At 37.4% G+C, this 15569-nt stretch overlaps 1 protein-coding gene across 10 annotated transcripts in view; it reads right to left on the bottom strand.

Annotated features, from left to right (window-relative positions):
- The window catches only part of LOC103536568 (septin-2), a 35360-nt gene that overhangs the window by 8705 nt on the left and 11086 nt on the right, over nucleotides 1–15569 (bottom strand). For all 10 annotated transcript variants that reach the window (XM_030460456.1, XM_030460462.1, XM_030460458.1 and 7 more), the window contains exons 6-11: nucleotides 12602–12736; nucleotides 12044–12161; nucleotides 8926–9027; nucleotides 8006–8151; nucleotides 6875–6958; nucleotides 6100–6157 (exon numbers count right to left, since the gene is read on the bottom strand). In XM_030460456.1, coding sequence (XP_030316316.1) covers nucleotides 6100–6157; nucleotides 6875–6958; nucleotides 8006–8151; nucleotides 8926–9027; nucleotides 12044–12161; nucleotides 12602–12736 — 643 coding nt within the window. The remainder of the gene's footprint in view (nucleotides 1–6099; nucleotides 6158–6874; nucleotides 6959–8005; nucleotides 8152–8925; nucleotides 9028–12043; nucleotides 12162–12601; nucleotides 12737–15569) is intronic.

Below are 15569 nucleotides of genomic sequence, written 5' to 3'. Positions count from 1 at the left end.
TTCTGTCACAGAACACAGATCCAATTTGCCCCTCTATAAATTGGAAATGTTAGATTAATTCACAGGATTTAATACTTTGGTTTTCCCATCTCAGATTCGTTACACTAAAAACTTCCAGTGATTTGTAATACTTATATTGAAAATTAAGTAATAAAATCCAAATCTTTTGAAGCTTGCAGACTTGTGAATCAACATTTAATCTATGATAGAGAAAATATGCCCTTTTTGTGCCTATGGAGATACTCTGCTCAAGCAAGCTGACTAATTAGGCACTGTCATTAAAAATTTGCAGAGTTAACAGTCAAAGGTGCAGACAGAATTTAAGAACTGCTAACAAAGCCAAACAGAAAGAGGTTTACAAAATTTGGGAAGACAGACTAAACATATTGAACACTAATATTTTTACATCTAAACAGTCTTTCCTAAAAATTGTTTTCTCAAAGGCATTTGCTTATGACACATATAAACTGATTTCCATCTCATAAAAGGCCAGTTACATGTAATGCTTTCTTTTCCTTCAAAAAAATAGCAACATTAAATTAAATAAATTTTCCTAAGAAGGAGTGAAAAATCTAACATGGTTTTTCAAAATATATATATAAATACTTATAATTTGGTTTACTAATGACAAGGTATTTACTTTCAGATGCAGGTGGGGAAGGTCCACATACAGAATTGCAAGTGCCCTATCTTACAAACTGGAAAATAAATAGGCTTCAGTTTCAATGCACATTGTATAAAATATGAGTTCATCTCAAACTGGAGATCATGTAATAATCTGAGGCTTTATAGCAAGTTTTCATTTTTCTAAGAATAATCATGTTGCTTTCAATATACCCAGATTTTTTCCTCTTTAGGAAGAAGTATTTAGAGAATTGCTTTCATTTATTTTCAGGGGTGAGGGGAGAAACTTCAACTCAAAAATCACTGCTATGTTTTAACAAGTATACTGTATTTGCATCCTGTCAACCACATTAGCTATCAAATCCATCAGATTTGATAAAGAAGAATCTATGATCAATTGACTATGTACATGCTGTTGAGCTGTTCACTTAAACAACAACAAAAAAAAACCTGAAACAAACATCACAGAACTGGGAAAAATTAACTGCAGGTGCCTACACCACTTGTTCTTGCCTGACCTCAGATGCAGGTTTGGGCAAAAGTAAGAAGCCAAAGTGCAGAGCCTGCAGCATAGCCAGCAGTATGAGATTGCCTAAACCCAGCTGGTTTATACTGGTACCAGTCCTCTTGCTGCACCACCACCAGGCTCATTAGGGGCTAATTCAGGTTCCTGTGACTGCAGCACAGACACATCCTCACAGACTCACACAGGAACACTGCAAGACAGCCAACTCTGAAATGCTTATTATATGCCCATCTCCATCTTTGTGCTAAAAGCTTCTGCTCAAAAAGATGGCATTATGCTGCAGAACTGAGTAAAAAAAAAAAAAAACAAACCCAGAGAGCCTCAGAAATGGGTGCTGCATTCATTCCATGGACCAAGAGAGAAGTTTCAAAGATCAGCTTGTAAAAACATAAGACACCTGGTCTTTTGAACTGTCTCTCTGCAGCTTTACCATCAGAATAAAAGCAGCTTTTTGGAAGCTTGCCTACTTGAGCTTTCCCAAGAGCACTCCAAGCTGAGCCATGAAACAATCCCAAAATAGAAGCCATTCAGTAATCACAGGGGAAGATGCTGCTGCACATGTATTATGGTTATTGCTCAAACACAGCATTCTGCTATTAGCCAACACCATATTTTAAGACTTGTATGTACTGATGAATTTTCTTGATGTTAATTGATAAAGATTTGCCCACGCCATGAAAGAAATCAGATGCTGCTGATGACTCAAATGTAAGGTAGGAAAAAAGCAGTAGGACACCCACTCTGCTCTAATACCATGATTGTAAGAATATTTTCCTTTTCCATTTTCATGTGGTGTTTTTGAGATCTACTCGTGGAACATTAGTCTCCTCCATTAAACATATAATGGTAAGTTTCTGAAGTTATTTTAGCATAGTTGCCCAGAAAAACTTTTAAATACAAAGCCTGTAAAAAAAAATTGGGGACCCTTTTGTCTATTATAGCCATTAATGGGTCTAAATCAACATGGAAGTTTCCTTTGCATAAGGAAAGATGGCCAAAAAATAAAAGAAAATGAAAAAGGTACTCAAGCACACCTGTCTCTTTTACTGCATCCTGGGCTGTATCAGCATTTTGGCTTCTGTTTCTTGCTGAGCATTTGATATCCAAATAATCCAGAATGGTTGCTTGCTGCTGTAAAATTGTGGCTTCTGAAGAGCTCCACACAAACTCTCAGCTATCAGTTTCATAACAGGGTTCCTAGCACAAAACCTCTGTGTAATGACAGATACCACACACTAAAACCTGGCTGCAGAACTACAGTGCTAAAGTTAGATGTAATAACTGAACTCAGGGAGAATGCACAAAATATCTTGAGAGAGAATCACTTGCACAGTAGGAATCCTCCTCTCAGCTCAACTGTAAAACTAAAATTGAAAACGAAGAATCAAGCTGTACTGACTCAGACTGACAACTTGGAGTGGGTTTCTCTCACAACTCCTCCTCAAGTAGAGCCCAGGACGCAGGAATCAATCCAGACATTACAAGACAAGCTAAAACCAACTCATGTGTCTTTACCTTACTAGCCCTACTGCATAGACAAAAACAATTATTCACCCAAAAGACTGAAATCGATGTCATATCAGCATCTGTGTCTGAAAAAGGCTTTTCAGTGACAGCTCTATAGATACAGAGGAAACGTTCAAAAAAAAAAAAACATGGACTTTTGACTGACACACTTCCCCTCCCCACACCAAATATGATTATTTCTGCCCACACCTTTACATAACAGAGTTCATAAGGGAAGAGGCTGCAAGAATAGGGAAAGATAGAGAACTGTAGTGGATTTTCTAGTACATTACTAGGTTCCCATGACAGTTGCCTTTGGTTAAAAATACTTCTAATACCAAAAAGTACAACTAATTTTGTTAGATGAAGACAAGAAAAATACTCTTGACAAAGTTATTATACTGGAAAAGGGGCTACCATCAAGATAACTGCCTTTCACAGGACACAGTGACATTATAAATAGCACAAGTCACTACAGCCACTACATGAGCAACAAGCACTTTCCCTTCAAAGATTGCTTACTAAGGGTTTTCGCACGATGTTCTCCCAGAAGAACAGAGAAAGGTTCTGCATGAAGTATTCTGCATAAAGCTCCTTCCTCCTGCACCAGGGCAACAACACAAGCCAAACCTTACAGGCCTTCATCAGGTGTCATATTGTCTCTCATAAAAGTTGTCATCTTGTCTTTCAAGGAAACACACAAACATCTGCACCACAAGGCAGTTACCTGCACACAGAAAGGTTCATCACACACACACACCCCCCTGCAAAGCTGCTGCTGGACCTGGCCTGGCAGCCCCCCCAAACTCTCATCTTAAACCAGGTTTTCAGATCATCTCACAGAGGGCTAAACATACTCAGAAAGTTGAAGGACAGAGGGAAAACAACTTCAGTATTGCAATTAATTCCAGTATCTTCACTCTACTGCTGACCAACTCAACCGAAGACAGTAGAGCAAAGGAATTTGCCCAGAGCCTCAGGGCAGCTCACTGGAAAAATAAGAGGAAGTTTGTTCCTTGCTGTTTTATGTAATCACAACCTCTAACATTTTTCTGGAAGTATTGCCTCTCAGAACTTTGAAAGGTTTTTATTACAAAATATTTTCAGAGTAGGAAAAGTATGGCACAACACCATAAACTAAGCTTGCATCCACAGCTTCAAAATAATCAGAACTGCAGCCTATCCATAGTAAGGAAATGATACTTCTACTGTTATTTTCACTTCTCAGCTCAGAAAAAGGGGGCATCACTTGCAAATGAGCAAAATGCACAAGCAAACTGAGCAATAAATCAAAAATGACATATTAGCAATTGCAAATTGCTGGACTGGGGACCACATCCTTTGGCATAATAGAAGATAATTTAGCAAAAGTGATGCCTAGCTGAAGATGATCTTGGCACTAGCCCAAGCATTCATTCTTTCCAAGGTTATATAAACCTCACAAAACTGTAAATAGAACTTCAAGCACCGTTACTGATGGGAATGCAAAGCAGGAGGGGAAATGAATATTTGTTTTCTCTGCAAAGGCCATGGAATGCAAGCCCATTTCCTCTGTGCCTCTTTCCTCCCCATACTTTTCCCAGTCTGAACCTTAGGGATGATACGGAGATGAAGGGATTTTATACCAGCTTATCCACAGAAGATTCAGCAAAGCCTCTTGATCTCTCTGGGACAATAGAATGAAGAAGTTAAAAATCTATTTGTTTTTTCAAGTTCTAGCCTAATCCTCTGCAACTTCAGCAGCAATTACTCAGAGATGATTACTCCCAAAGGAAACTTTCAGAGACTGTTCTCCAAGAATTCAAGACTTTATCCCTTTAGCCATATTATATAAAAAACCCATTACATACATATATAGGTAATAAAAATACCATATACACATTCCCACAAGAGTGGTCAGAATAGATGAGTATATAATAACGTGCCTGCTATATCAATAGTTTCCATGGGAAACAGTTATGGAATAGTTTTTTCAGATGTGAGGCTTAAGATAAGTAGCTCCACAAGGATACTTAAGTTTCTACTTAAATATGAGATACATAAAATTTCTACTGTTCACATAACAGGAAAAATAGTTATGACTTAAACCCCCTAAGTCTACTGCCTGATTCCTGGGAGCATTAAGAAAAAAAGAATAAAACACAAAATATTTCCAAGCTATGCTGACATTTTCAAAGTGTGTAGCATTCCTGGCTACCAGCTGGTGGTCTGCCCCTGTTCATCAGTACATAGGAGACAGTCCATTTGTGTATAAAATACTTGCAAAAGTTTTACTCTAATAAGTGCACAGCCATCAAGTGTGCTTATGTTGCTGAAATGAAGTTATACAGTAATAAAGATGCAGCTCATTTAATCTCCAGAAATTTATATTATTAACTGCTAATTATGGAGATAATCAGCTGCTTCTGCATTTCCTTTTTGGAAATTTTTTTGTTACTTATGTCACCATGCCAGGGGCAGCCAATAGCTAATCAAGGTTAGCTATTTTAAAATAAGGATTCTGTAAAGGAAAAAGGAAATGCACAGACCAAAGTAACTGTATCTCAAAAATTTCCATGTACAGGAGCCTGAATATTTCACCACAGTAACACACAGAACTGCTTTCAGTAGTTTTTTATTTCTTACTCCAAATCACTGCATATATCCATTGATATGTTAAATCATGCCTTCCTGCATTTATGGACTTGGATCCAAACTGAATTGGATTAAAGAAGGATAAACAGAAAAAAACCTATCTTCCAATTGGCAGTAAGTCTTAATTTTTCACAATGCAAGCAGTCATAAGCATTGGCAGTGTACTGCTTGAATTTAAATACTAGGCTGAAGATCTCTGCATTTTTAGAACTCCAGCATGAAAATGTTGTTGAAAGGCCTACTAATAACCTGGAGAAAGGAATCAGACATTGAAAACACCAAATCTGTAGGCTGACCAACACAACAGAAATACTACAAGTTCTCCTGCAAGATAAAGATGCAAAAAAAAGGTACACTGAATATATCATGGGATTTCTAGGACTCAACAACCTTTTTCTACCCCATAGACAAAAGACATGACATTTGCTCATGACTTACTTGTAGTAAGCCATGCAGATCTGAAATGGCATCAGACTATGAGTCTACCCCAACATGCTAAGTTTAAAGCACCATATGCCACTGACAAAACTAAGCTCATTTCAGTACTTAAATAGCAAGTATCCTTTTGGCAAATTAGCATGCAAACTGGAAGTGATAAACACCCTGCCTACAAACCAGAGTCCACATGCCACCTACCAATCCAAGTGACTATAAACAAAACTTTGTATTGGCAACTTGTAGGTTCAGATGAGGTCTGTAACTTCACACAACTCCCATTTTACACTCCGTGGGTAGGAGCTGACGCAGAATACTGGAGCTGGCAGATAGGATGTTATATTAAAGAACAAATTTTAGAAGCTTCCTCTTACCTCAGCCTCTTTCTGCTGAAGGATTCTATCCTTGTCTACCACTTCCTCTTCAACAGGCCTATTGAAGAAAGGAATTCATTAATCATATGGGTTACAGAAGTAAAAACATCCAAGAACAGATTCGAGGCTCATATTCCAGGTAATTTAACAACAATAAAAAAGGCCTACAGGCTTCTGCAGAGGAAAATTAGGATCTTCTTAAACCTATAGTTTCCTTTTGTAAAATGCCATCTTGAGCTCCTGATACTCTCAGTTTCTCAAAAATTTCATTTCTTTACTGTTCTGGGGACTTTTCTGCCATGTGCTCTAATTAAAGATACTCCCTTCACTATCCATACATGGTACAAAAAAACCCAATCATTAAAAAACCTGTGTAAGCCATTTCCTTTCTTCTTTAAGATCAACATGGTACAAAAAACAACCATTAAAAAAAACCCTGTAGAACATTTCCTGTCTTCTTTAAGATCAAAATACTTGAATGAATACTTAAGGAACAACAGTGGGGACAAGAATAAGTTGCTATCAAAAAAGATGCAGCACAGATAGATGCAGAAGGGATACAGACACAAAAACAGCTGTGTGTAAGCACAGCACTTTGCTACATGGTACTCGTCAAGATGAAAATTTCATACAAATTTCAGTAACTCCATAGATTAAAATCTCATGAGAAATAATTAGCTACAGGTGGAATTAGTTATGAGGAAGAAGCCCAGTGTCAGGGTGGACACAGATCAGGCTGCCAATCAGCAGAGCCCAAAGGCACACACATACTTACTTGCCAGTTCGTTTTAGCCTCTCAGAACGGAAGTTCTCGTAGTGCAAATCCTGGGTCACCTCCTGCAGGTCCTGCATGTGAGTTCTAGAACATGTAAAGGACTACTGAACACACTGCCCTTCTTGTTAAAGGAAAGAAAAACACCCTTTTATCTTCTTTTTTGTTTTATGTAATGGGTACATCTACTAGAAAAATAATCCTTGCAGACCAAGCCTGCCATACAGCTAGGTAGAACACTGCTTTTATGTTTGTTGTCTTCAGTTCATACTTAAGTGCCCTCCCATCAATAGTCTTCAAAGACCCAAACTTCAAAGAAGTACTCTGTCCTCTTCTTGTTCAATAACTACTTCATAGAAGTTGTTTATACCAGTCTTTGCAGTGTTAAGAAAGACGTTTTTAGAAAGATACTTTAATTCCTAATTTTTTAATTTTTTTTTTTTTACTTTTGGGTTCTGTTCAGTATAATTTGTAACTGAGAATTAGGTGGAGTTCCTTGGCTCACATAACAGCTGACATAGCCCAGCAATTTTCAATTCTTTGAGAGAAAAAAAAAAAAAAAAAAGAAAAAACGCTTGCTACCAGTGCCCAGCAGAGGGCAACCCCTGCCCAGCAGAGACTGACATGAGAAATACATAACAACGTCCAACAATAGCAAACTGTCATTAAAAAAATAACCTATTAAATCCATTTACACAAGCAGAATATTCACATTAGCTAAAATCATAAAGAGGCAGTGTATCATATTTAACCTAGGTTTTTTTCTTATACTGCCAAGAAGATTGAGCTTTGCCTTTAGAATACATGTCAGTTTAATCAATCACTAATTAATATTTTAAGACCCTTTCTGCCTCACACACTGTACTATTAAAAAAATTTCAATTTATATGTAAAGCCATCAAATCAGTTCAAATAAGGCAGAAAAATCGTTACCCTAAAATACAGGAAATATTTTCTTAAGGGAAAGATCCCAGGATTACAGCTGCAAAACCAACTTTGAGGGGTGGACAGCCAGTAAAAAGTCACTCAAGATTCCCATCAGTTTTGAATCAAGGTGTTCATGTTCTTGTACCTCTGCAGTCATTGTCTCAGTTACGTCACCACAGGAGATGGGGTGATTTCACCATTACTCACACCAGCATTGTGCGCAGCTTCAGGAAATCGTTGTGCTCTGGATTTTCAACTTCAACAACTCCCCAGGGATACAAACGGCCTCTGATTTTTTTCCCTTTCACCTCAATGAGTTGATTGGATCCAATAACAGCAAAGGGAATGCTAGCCTAGACCAGACAGAGCAAGGAAATTACTGGTTTGATTTTTGACTGGATATTTTTTGGAGGGGTTTCTTTTATTTTAAAAAAAGAACAAAGACTTCAGTTAACAGACAAGAGAGAAGGAAAAGAAATGTTGACAAAGGTATGCTACTAAAATTCTACATAAGAAAACCAACAAATCCTACTCAAGGCAATACAGCCTCTCCTTGACACCTGTGGGTTTGTTAGGATCAGTTTGTCTTAACAGAGGCACAAAAGGAAATGAGGCTTTGCTTTAGGAACACTTTGGAGTTGCTGGAGTACAGTTTGGGCATAATGTGTCATCTGACATAACATCATGCATGGAAAACTGCCAACAGAAACATACTTCAGATAGAGATTAAAGTAGCTAGAGAGAGCATTTTAGATACATTCTTCAAGCACCTTTGCAAGTATCACAGCACAAAGAGGAAATGACTTCAGTAAAATCTTTATTATCTGCTCTAAAGAGAGGAAATTCGTTAATTAGTACAGTAACCATAACATGTGCACGTTCTCTCCCTTTGCTTGTGCATTAAAAGGTTTGAGTCAGAAAAAAAGACTGGAAATCATAATTCTAGAGGAAGAGTTCCTTACATTGAAAAGAGAAAAGAGAAAGTCACAACACACTACATTTGGAATTCTGATGAATCAGTGACTGGAATAAGAAGGATTTAAGAGTCAACATCCAATGGAAACCTGAATTATCAACACAGTATAAAGGAATAAAGTACCTATAGAGTACCTAGGGGTGAAACTTGCCTTTAGAACTCTGGTTTGTTCTTTAAACTCCTCATCTTCATCAGAATCTGCATCAGGGAGTTGATAAATCCTAATGCCATGCTCAGAAATCTCATCCAGAACCTGAAGTTTACAAAAAATAGTAATAAATTTTGATTTCATTGAAGAGGTGTTAAGTTAAAAATATATATAATTGATTTACTACTCTGTCACATCTAGAAAACTCAGAATACATTTCTGCCTTAAGTGCTTTGGAAAAAAATCATGAGCAGAAAGCATTTCAGTTCTTGAAGACCAAGAAATGCACACCTGACTCCGTGTCCAAAGTGTCGACACAGGCTTAAAGATTTTTTCAAAATGGCAGAACAGATAAAGACATTTTTAGAAATCAGAGCAAGTAAATAATAAAAACCATAAAATAAGAAAAAACCCAAACAAAGAATATTTACATGGACATAATTCAGAATCAGGAAAAAAAGCAGAGTAAGGAAAAGTTAAGTAAAAGCTATGAATTTGGAGAAAAAAATTCATCAGTTACAGGATTAAAACTATGCAGCTGATATCAAAGTATATTCTTGAGCATTTGTTATGCATAAAAATTTAAAAGGCAGTGCCTATTGTTTCTTTAATCAAAAAGACAAGCTTAGTATCCAATTAAACTGGAGAAAGTTATTCAAAATCCACCAAGCTAAAAGTCACCCACAGTTTTCTTTATTGTCCAAGATTAACATGCTATCTGTATTCCCATGTACATTGTTTTCCTAATGAAATCACAGCAGGGGTAAGCAGCTACCAATATTCCAGGACTTTGGATGTTTGAAAAGGTGGTACAGGTCAATCCTTCCTTCAAAACTGAAGGGAATACTTCTAACTGACATGCTCTTAAAAATATTGAAGTCAGAAATCTGACAAGATTTACTTTCACTAAGGGAAGGGAGGTGGTAAGAGGAGAGCATAATGAATGCTGAGATTCCACAGTCTTAAGGGAGATTTTGGGCATCTCAGCAGAAAAACGTTAACTGTGCAAACTTCCTAGATCAGTAGTCCCTAAAGAACTGCAACTCTACCCCCACAACTGACACCTGAACCAAGTACAAAGTAAGAAACACTTGAGGTAGACAAAGTCTTTGCAAAATCAGGGTTTTACCTGAAGTAATCCTGAAAACATTCTGAAAAGTCTACATAAAGGCTTGTGCTGTCATGACTATATATACAAGTGGACATTAACTTGACAATACAAACACAACCATGTAGTGAAATGAGGCAAACAGGTGCCACTAATTGCCAGGGAGTGAGCATGAGCTTGTGTCAAGCCCACCTGTGCCTAATTAGGGTTTATCGGCCCCCTGGTCCTGCTCATGCACAGTGGGGGCCCACCCTAATCAGGCACAGGTGGGCTTGACACAAGCTCATGCTCACTCCCTGGCAATAAGTGGCACCTGGTTGCCTCATTTCACTACACAACCAGACTTCAAATGGCCAAGAGGTCTTAATGAACCTTTTCACAGTATTGTTGGGTTCCTTGATACTCTGTTGTGATGACACTGATTGCTACACTATAAATAAAATCTCTCTAACCAGAGCTTAATTATTAAACAGCTGTTTAAAACAAAACAGTCTTTCACACTTTTAGAAGATGAATGACCATGTTTGAACTACAGTTATTCCCATGACAGTGTTTTCTTGCCAGATATATAAACTTCCCCCGCATTCACACTCTGAATAAAATATTATGAGCTCCCACCAACACAAAACACACTATTTTTAAAAGAAAAAAGAAATCTGGGAGTAAGTGTTGCCAATAAGCAACTAACAGTAACAGTCACACAATTACATTTAAACTGATGCATTTTGTCACTGTTTTACAAAACAGAAGATAACAAAATTGCCACCAAATGATAATAAAAAATGCACAGCTGGGATAGGCAGGGCAGTGTGATGCCTTTAAGTAGCTGCATAAGACAAGAAAGCACATTTAACCTGGCTCAGATCTTAAAGATAAAATGCAAGTGAAACAATAACGGGAAAGCAGGCAACAAGGGGTGCTAGAATAATATATTACAGCTGTTAAACACAGTGCTTTCCTGAAAGGAAAAAGAATTGCAATAAAAACAAACTGTATTTTATCGTCTTAACAATGAAACAGCATTTTGCTTCTTCAAACCTGAATTTTATTGACCTCAGAGGGTTCTGTGTTCCTAAAGATTAGCCTTCCCATGGGAAATTTAAAAAAAAATAAAAATATTAGTTCCCCTCTCATGAAGTCATTCTTCTGAGCAGGTTTCCTTAGCAGTCTTACATGACAAAACTTACAAAACTGCCTTGCATTTCTTCCCACTCAAAGGTTTTAAAAAATAACTTTGAATTCCAGAAAGACCAAACAGGAATTACTCCAAGCTGGGTTTCCTTTGCAAGCACCAGAAACTGATCTTGCTGCTTAGTCCAAAGCAGCAAAACAAAAACATTTTGCTTCAGATTGATGGCCAAATGGCAGAAACATCTAAAAAAACCCTAGGACTTCAAGCTGCGTCAGCAAAGCAGGATTTTGATGTTTAGCCTAGATTAGAGATTCTGTTAGCCAAGATGTTTTAAGTTAGAACAATATACAGTAACTACACTTTCAAAGCTTTGGAACCACATTATACATTTCACTTAGTATAAACTCAGTTTGTAGAGTGACCTTTGCCAGCAGCACAAAGATAATGAGGACTTGTTTACCTGTTTCCTAACCACTCCCTCGGATAACAGCATTCACCTCATTATATTTAGCCCATGCATACATGTGGTGTCCATGTATCTAAGTCACAAATGTTCTGAAGACTACAAGTACTAATTATCTCTGTACTCAAGGCATAAGTTTTTCAGCTTGTGAAAATTCACAGGGTTCACATCTGTTAAGACTTTAAAAAACCCTCTCTACTTCTTACTGAAGCAGATGAAGCCAAGAACAGCCAGATTCTCAGCAAGTGTAACTGGTGAAACACATCACACTTCAGTGAAAATTTCCCACCTCACACCTCCTGAAGATTATTAGTTCCTTGGCCAGTAGCACTCACCCCTCTTCTGTTTGAATTTACTTTATATTTGGCTTTAACATTTTATGGATTGTAAAGCTGTCATGATCAAGTGTTAGACCTACTCTTCTCTTCAGCCTCTCTCTCTCCTTCAGGGTCAGAGTGTCAGCCTTGGCAATCACAGGCACAATGTTGACTTTTCCATGAAGAGCCTTCATGAATTCTACATCTAATGGCTTCAGCCTGCCAAACAGAAAAAGTCGGATGAAAAAAAAATAAATTAACAGATCAAATGTATTAAACAGTATTTATTTCAAATATCTACATAAATAGTATTTCCATAACAAATTCAGACAGAGCACTGTCGTGTCACCTTGGCTGTGTAAAGGCTGAACTGCAATTAAAATTATCACTGTAAGATAAATTGGATACTATAAGCTCTTCTGTTTCAAAGTGATAAACAACTTAATAGTGACTGCTTCAAAACAGCATTAAATGCCAAACAGGGAACAAAGCAGAGGAGTCCATTAATCTCCAAAGACCATTTTAATTGCACTGGCCAACTGAAAATGTACAAAGTGCCCCTATTAATGTTAACATTCAGATTTCAGTTCAAGTAATGAACAGGCTTATGAACACAATCCAACACCCTGAAGTACAAGGGCTCAAGAGATTTTTCTTACCCATGCCCAAAGGGAGAGATGAAGTAAAAACAGCAATGGACTCTGTTGTCTATAATGTGGCGCCTGTTCAGACCACTCTCATCATGAAGGTATCTTTCAAACTGGTTGTCAATGTACTGGATAATTGTTTTGAAACTGTGGTACAGGGGAGAGAAGAGAGGCATCTTAGATCAGTTTTAAAATAATATCAAAAAGAATTATGAAAAGATAGAATCAGAAGGGAAGGGGGAGAATCACATCTTTATTAGGAACATTTTTGTTACAAAAATGCAGCTTCCTAGCACTGTATCTACTTCTGAGAAGTATTTTTATAGCACAAAAAGATATTTTCACAGCAACTACCAAGTGTCTATTTATGCCTGGTGCTCCTTTCAAGTGTTACTCTGCTCACTGGATAAAAATTTCAAGTGCAAGCATAGAAAAAAAATACTCAGTGCTGAGACAACACAGACAGGAACAGCAGATTGAGGATTTTCTTCTGCTTTTCTGGTGGTAGGGGGTTAGGATTTGTTTTTAAACCAGCTGACAAATGACATATCCCGGATATCCTCTTGATTTACAGTCCTGACCGTACAGATGGGTTTCTACAGTTACCTACAAAAATTCTGGTATTCCAGTCCACTGAATTAAGTGCAAATACAATTGCAAGTCATGCACTAAAGCATCACATGATTTATTAAGCTATTTTTGTTACCTTACAGAATGCTTTTCTGTTGCCAAAGAGAAAATAATTCCTACTTAGTTCAAGGCAATTTAAAATATGCCTTGCAAAGAAGGGAGACAAATTTAATCATACAATCAGACAGAAAGAGCAGTGAGAGAGAGAAAAGAAAACACAGTCCATTACTAAGAAGATTGTTTTAAGATATTCCAGAGCATGTAGACACCTGCAAACAACATTAATATAAAAGAACAGTTGATATTGAGTGGTGCAGCAGAAGGGAAATTAACACACTGATGAAAATATGATTGGGCAGATGATTGTGAATCATGAACCTATCTTAAACTACTCGGAGAAAAACTGAGCAGAAAGCTGTACTTGAAAAATAATATTTCTGTTGTAGAGAAAGTGCAAATATGACTTGAACAATTTGAGGAGGAACCAGAAAACACAAAAAAACATTAGCACTCTGGAAAATGAACATGCAGAATGACAGCAAACACTGAGACAGGAAGTGTCTCTGGGCAGTGTGGCTGCAATGAACATAGTGAAAAAAGTAACAAGAATGAGGGAAAAGATCCTGAAGGAAGTTTGATTTTTCAGAATTGCCTAAGTTTTTGGATCAAGGAGGAACAAATTCATAGTAGAATATATATGCACACACATACATATGTATAAATGTGTGTGTGTGTATACACATATACATATATACATATACATATCTATATGCAAGATTTGTACCATTCTAAGCCATACTACAGAAGATACACAGCAAACCATAGAATTTATTAGGTTTTGACCTCAGTGCTGCTCAGCTCCTTAAGAATTAGCATGCTAATACATAAACGTGTTCAAAAAGAACAATATGTTTTATGTTCCTGTGCTTAGATACTCTCCTCGTGGGGTGAAAGGTAACAAGACTTGAGACATACAAATATTAGGACAGAAACTAAGCACAAACAATGGGAAAGCAACTATCACACATTTCTTTGGCAATGTAATTAGTTTACGTGCAGTTTTCTAGCTCTAACAGCTATAATTTTCCCTATTAACATGGTGTTAGTGTCCTGTACCTCCTGACTTCCGGGAAACACCTGGTTTATACCACTGTGCTGTCATTACTTAGGAGATAGAACATCCTGTATTGTAACAGCAAACAACACAACCATTGATCCAAGCCTATTGGGGAAAAACGAACAGTATTACAAGGCTGGCAAAACCCACAAAATACAACCTAAAATAAGCCAGTAAAAAGAGAAAGTTAGCAATAGCCAGAAAACAGTTACCAAAGAATGATCTGCAGCACTGCAGCCACAATGAAATGAGGTGTTTGACCAGCAACATCTAAAAACTTCATCTGTCAGCTGTCCCTCCAATGCCAGACTGTGCATGAAGGATTTTTTTCCACACCTCCTTAACCCTGTCTCTTCTGTCTGCTGAAAGATGTTACTTTCAGGACATGCTTCTCTCACAACCTCAATGTCCTTATCCATGGAAAAGCCATTTTATGCTTCAAACCTCCCACCATAAAGAATTTTGGTATTCTACAAACACAAACCTAAGCTGATGCCAAGAGCATTCCTAGGTGTAGTTTGATTCCAGAATAGCAAACTCCAGCCAGCATTAAAGCTTCGTACAGAATCCAAAAATTATCACTAAGGTGAGCTAGCACTCATGTTTCCTTCCAGGCTGTGTTAAGTACAATAGCAATTTGGAAAACAAAAAATCATCTACGTTGTAGATTTAGTACAACAGGTTCTTTAATAACACCTTTACCCATCCAACAACTATTATTCCAGTACAGAAGACCCACTGAAAAAACTCATGACAACACATAAGCTTTACTAGCACTGCTATGATAGAAAATCTATTAAAATTCACTCTAGCTCTGATCCCTGAAAGTCCAAATCTAAAGTTAAGCCATTTCACCACTACAGACAGAAACCAAAAGCCATTGAGCTACTTCAGGAATTTGAAACGGGATCAGTGTTTGTTGCCTCCTAGAGACATTGTCACAGTTCAACACCTGTTCAAAAATAACCTTAGTAGACTTTATCACCCTGAAAAACATGCAGTCTGCACAAACTGCAGCTTTCCCCAAAAAGAAGTGCTTTCTGAAACTTGGATGAAGATCAGCACCACCTGCTGGCTAACCATAATTGCAGAAAACGCTCCTGAACACAAACAGAAGTTCAAGAACACGAACTTGCCATTTCCTCTGAACTAACAAGGAAGGAAGGTGGCTGCCCTGGGTCAGTCTTGACTACAGTTTGAAACAAAGAGTCTATCCATCCAAGTGCCTATAAC

Source organism: Calypte anna, chromosome 15, assembly GCF_003957555.1.
Source record: "Calypte anna isolate BGI_N300 chromosome 15, bCalAnn1_v1.p, whole genome shotgun sequence".
NCBI classification, from domain to species: domain Eukaryota; kingdom Metazoa; phylum Chordata; class Aves; order Apodiformes; family Trochilidae; genus Calypte; species Calypte anna.
Note: the sequence above shows the minus strand (reverse complement) of the source record. Positions and strands in the feature narration are given on the sequence as shown.